Source organism: Apis dorsata, unplaced genomic scaffold (assembly GCF_000469605.1).
Source record: "Apis dorsata unplaced genomic scaffold, Apis dorsata 1.3 scaffold_194, whole genome shotgun sequence".
NCBI lineage: Eukaryota > Metazoa > Arthropoda > Insecta > Hymenoptera > Apidae > Apis > Apis dorsata.
In genome coordinates, this window is record NW_006263478.1 from 848683 (window position 1) to 854499 (window position 5817).

General features: G+C 18.4%; 1 protein-coding gene across 2 annotated transcripts; it reads left to right on the top strand.

The window, feature by feature from the left end:
* Positions 1–247: 247 nt before the first annotated feature.
* LOC102680518 (TELO2-interacting protein 1 homolog) lies at positions 248–4680 on the top strand. Of its 2 annotated transcripts, XM_006614626.2 has the most exons (13): positions 369–562; positions 657–793; positions 956–1133; positions 1248–1425; positions 1496–1821; positions 1896–2107; positions 2198–2596; positions 2660–2899; positions 3061–3624; positions 3697–3994; positions 4055–4283; positions 4363–4497; positions 4579–4680. In XM_006614626.2, the coding sequence occupies exons 1-13, from the start codon at positions 369–371 to the stop codon at positions 4663–4665; spliced, it is 3177 nt and encodes a 1058-aa protein (XP_006614689.1). In that variant the 3' UTR covers positions 4666–4680. The 2 variants fall into 2 exon arrangements, 1 of the variants encoding a protein (XP_006614689.1); XR_421613.2 differs by lacking the exons at positions 3697–3994; positions 4579–4680 and having other exon boundaries at positions 248–562; positions 4363–4444.
* The last annotated feature ends 1137 nt before the right edge of the window (positions 4681–5817 follow it).

A 5817-nucleotide genomic window follows, 5' to 3' on the forward strand; every position in this document is an offset into this window, starting at 1 on the left:
CTGTGCTTTTTCTATAATTTTAATTATGTTATCAATTATATTAAAATTTATAATTAATTTTTTAAATATATTTTAAATATTATATTATAATTTTCAAAAAATACTTATTAATAACAAGATAATAAAATTTTATATATATTTCAAATAATATGTGCGATAATATGTATGATTATGTTTAAAAATTTAAGAATAATAGATTTCAAATTAATACTAACTGTTATTTTAAACATCATATATAAATATTTACATTTGTGTGAATGAATATTAATATAATTCAATTTTATTCGCATAATAATATTCAAACATGAGTGTATATCGATATTGTTGATTTGAATTGTGATTTTGTTCTTTCTAAACTTAAATATAAAATGGAACGTCTTCAAATAGAAGAAGCATTTATTACATTAAAACCACTTTGTGATTCTTTAATGAAGAATCCAAGTATAAAAATTGCTTGTGAAATTGCTAATATTTTACCAAAGATTTCTGACAAAGTTATTACGGATTTATTTGAATATATTATATTTCCCTTTATTATACACTTATCAAATGATAAATTAAGGTAATTTATTTTATATTTTATAAAATAAAAATTAACATTATTATAAAATTAATTAATCATATAATTGATAATCTTCATATTTATAATTCTGTAGTAAAAGTATAAAAGAAGAATTAATAAAAACAGTACAGATAATAATATTAAAAGCAAAGATATCAAAAGTTAAATATTTCAATGAATTGTATTCATGTCTTTTAATACAAATTTATGATAAAACACAACCAAGCATGGGTAAATATATATAATTAAATTTGTTTAATTATTTTCTAAATAGATTTTAGATTTATTATTTATATTTCATAATAATAAATTTATTTTAATAAATAATTTTAATAATTGGTGTTAAATTTAGATGTTAATATAAATATAATTTTATATATCTGGTTTTTATAGTGATCAAAGAACATGAAGAATTTAAAGAAGCAGTACTCTCATGCATTAAGATTTTGATAAATTCTTGTTTCACAGATGTTTTAGAAATTATATATATTAAAGAAAATGCTTCTAAGATAGGCCAAGGATTATTATTATCAATAACAATAGGAAAAATTGAAAAATCAAATCATCTTAGGTAAATATTAAAAATATATAAAAATATTTTTTCTTTTTAATAATTTCATAAATATATGATTATTTTGAATTTTTATTATATTAATATATTAATATTTTTATTACATTAATATAGATTAAAAGCTATTGAAACAGTAATGACATTATGTCAAGTTGATAATGAATCAAATAAATGTGATGCTATATTGCAAAATCAAGTAGCTGATATTATTATGTTATTTTTACCTGGTATTATCTGTGGTTTACAAGAAATAGTTATAGGAAATGAAACACAAGGACATAAACTTACAAAAGTAATAAAATAATTTATGACTTCTATTTATTACTAGATTTTATTTATATTTTATTTTATTTAAATTTTAGATGGCATTAAGAGCTTGGGGCAGAATAGTATCACTTGTAATGAAAGATAAGGTACAAGAAGATGAGATACCATCATTAAATGATCTGATAAAAATGAATAATGAAAAGAATATTAATCCAATAGAATATTTTCCAAATTTGAAAGATTGCAATGAATTAGAAAAACATCTTAAAAGTACAACAAGAAACAAAGAATGGTTTAATGCTTGTGCAACAAAACTTAATATACTTATTCAACAATTAGATATATTAAAAAGACATTCTCATTATAAAGTTAGAAAAGAATTAGTAGAAAGTATTCATTTATTGCTCACATCATGCCCTAGGTGAGATATTACTTTATTCTCATCTTATTTAAAAAAAACTTTTTAAAAAAAATTGAATAAATTTGTTTTAACAGAAATATGAAACCAAATATTATGTTATTAATAGATTATTTAATATCATTATCTGAAGATGAATTTGCTGTAGTTAGTAAAAAAGCTAAGAAAGCACTAAGCATAATTAATACAAATTTTATGCAAAATAAGAATATGAAATCTTTAATAGAATTATTAGAAGAAAACTTCTATAATCTGCTTACAAAGTTACCTAGAATTATCAGGAAATCCGGTATAATTTTTTTCATATTTTATATTTTTTAAAGATATTAAATTTATTAAATTTCATTTTTAAATTAAATAAATTATTTTTTTATTTTAGATGATAATGATCAATTAGCTTGTTTAAATCAAATTGCTGGTTATTTAAAACTTCTTGGAGAGCAAAGATTGCCCCATATAATGATGTCAGCATCTCATATTCATAGATTAATATTGTCTCTTATATATGTATCTGAAATAGATTGTACTAATATCTCTCTTTTGCAAGCAATAAATATTAAAGATCTTGATGATCCAACATATTCATATGGATCAAATTTATGGAAACGATTTAAATTTATTCAAACTAATGCATGTGAACTTAAATTTATTACAATATGTAAATATTTAGGTGAATTTGGAGATCTTCGAATTTTAATAGATAACATTTTTAGCCTCATGTTCAATGTTCCACAATGTAGAAAAGAATTAATTTTATTACTGAATTGGATAATATATGGTACATTAAATGATTTTCTGTTTAAAAATAAATTAACATATTTTTAATTATTAAATATTTTAGTACCTGTTAAAGATTCATCAATTTTACCACTTTATAAAGAAGTTGTGGAATTCTACATAAATCCTGAATTTTGGTATCCAATTATTGAAATTAATGATGATACACCTCTACGAGTTGCACAGAATAATGTAATACAATGTTGTTTATTATTAGAAGGTTTAGGATTAATAGCTCAAAATTTAAAATATAATTATGATAGATTTCTTCTTAAAACATTGTACCTCGTTATAGAAAGAGCAGGTGATTATGATTTTTTATAATAAATATTTATATTTTATAATAAATTATAATTATATTTTATAATTATATTTTATAATAAAATTTATAAATCATAAAATAATAATATAATATAATAAATAATAAATTATTTATATAAAAAAACTTTTCACATATATTTCCAGGTAGTGCACATAGCTTAATCAGTTTTGTTGGAACCCAAACTCTTGAACAAATTGCAAAGTCTCAACAAAACAATACAATAGGAGATCTTTTACGTGCAAATATTGATTATTTGTCATATCATATTAGTATAAAATTACGTAGAGTAGAACGCAATCCTGATGTACTTGATGTTGTTGAAGTTATCATGAAATATAGTACAATGGATGTGTTACCTTGTTTGAAAGAAATTGTTGAAGATGTATTATTACAATTAAATAACAGTTTTCAAAAAAAAAACTCTTATGCTTTTTTAAAAGTTTTTTATACATTTACAATATGTATAAAAAATTTAGCAAATTCTAAACATGAAACAATAATACCCGAATTAAATATAGATATTAAAAATGAATCATCCAAAATTATTCAATCTTTCTTAGAATATTATGAAGCAAAAAAAGTTGATGAAGATATAGATAATATAGAACAGTCTTGTGAATTTAAAGAAATGAAAGAAGAAGAAAAAGAAAAATTACAAGAAAATATAGAAGAAAACGAATATGAAACAAATTTTATAGAACAAGAAGGTAAATACATGTTACATTAAAATTAATGATAAAAAAAAATTTTTTTATAAATAATATATATAAAAATTATAGGAAAAGATAAAAATATACCATTTTATATTAAAATGATTGAAGATATAATGAAACATTGTTTACATTTCTTACCATCTAAAGAAATACAAAAGTCATTAATTGCAATGTTAACATTACAAAAAGGTCTTGAAATTTTAGCAAATTGGGAAAATCAGCTATTACCTATTGTGCATTTACTTTGGCATCCATTAGTAGATAGATTTTATGATGAAAATATATTAATAATCAATCGAGCATGGCAATTATTAAATGTGCTTTCATATGTTTCAAAAGATTTTATACGATCTAGAACTCTTAAGTATGTGATTTATATTTTACATCTTTTTTATGTTATTATAATTAAAATGATTATTTTTAGGCAAGTATTACCTGCACTTTCGAAATTTTTGTGCGATTCGTCTAAAGAAAGCTACAATAAAAGTTCTGATAGTATTTATAAATTTACCCAAATTTATAAATTGCAAAGAGAACTACTCTCTACTTTAGGTCAAATAACAAAAAATTTATGTCTTCATGAGCGAGAAACATTAAATGTTTTAAGTATTGCAGAACCATATCTTAATAAACATCAAAATCCTACATTACAAGTAAATATCAAACTAAAAAATATTTTTAAATACATTAATTACATTAATTTATTTATAATTAATTACTTTATATTCATAGGCATATTGTATAAAATTATATAAAGATGTTGCAGATTATAATAGCGATATTGTTTGGATAAAATGTCTCAGTATTTTTAATTCAAAAATAACAAAAATTATTTCAGATGCAACATTTGATATTAAAGATTTAATGGTAATAAAATAATATATATATATTTAAAAAAAAATAATTAACATAATTTAAATTATTACATATAGTTTTTTTATTTTGTAGATTACTGAAAATAATTCATCAAATGAATATATTAAAAATGTACAAATTATTTTAAATTATATACAAGATAAAAATGTTAATTTTTAAATGTGATTAAATATTTTTTAAATTGATAGTATTTATAATAAACAATCAACAAAAAATTAAAAAAATGTAAAAATATTTAAATATATTGTATAATGTGTAAATTTGTATTATGAAATAATAAAATCTATATTATCTTTTAAATATTTTTATTTGTACACAATATTTATTCAATTATGATATTTAACATTTTACAATTTTTATATTGTTTACATTTTTATTTGTACAATAACTTGTGTTTATTTAAAATTTTACATTAATCTACAAAGCAAATAATTATTCTATATAAAACATGTTTTTATATGTTCTATTCACAGATTATACAGCTCTTTATTTAATTATAAATTATAAATATATAACAAATTAAATTATTTTGTACCATGACATACATTGTGTTTTTTACATTTTTTATTACATAATGTAACTTGATCTTCATTTGTTAATTGATGAAGATTAATTTTTTTATTTTTATTATACATTTTTTTAAACTTTAAATTAATAAAAAAATTGTGATACCAATATAAATTTAAAAATTTATGAATAATAAATTTTATTTGAATAAATTAAAAAATACTATGTAAATGTAAAAAACATAAAATGTAAAAACTTAAAATTTAAAATATTTGAGGATCTTGAAAAATATTTCTTATACATTTTTTAATAAATGCAACTTAACATAAATTACTTCGAAAAATATATTACGGAAATGCTTAGCAGAAATTAATATAAAAATTTTACTTTATTTTGCTATATAATTTTATAATTCATGTTTCATTCTATATATAATAATAAATTAATATGAATTATAATAAAAATTGAAATGTATTTTATATATATTGCTATATTTACAGATTTAATGTCTTTTTTTTTCGAAAATTATTTTTAATATATATATTTTTTTATTATATGCTTATATAATATTATAATATTTTAATTCTTGCAAAAAAAGGCTAAAAAATGTTTTAGAATATTTTTAGAATAAAATATATGTTATAAGATTTAAATATGAAAAATTTTTAATAATTTTTAAATAATTAGTTATTCTATTTAAATTATTTTTAATGCATAAATAATAAAAAATTTCTAAAAAAATCGAAAATTTTAATTTATCTAATTTTAAAATATAATAATTAAAATAATTTTTTAAATATTTTT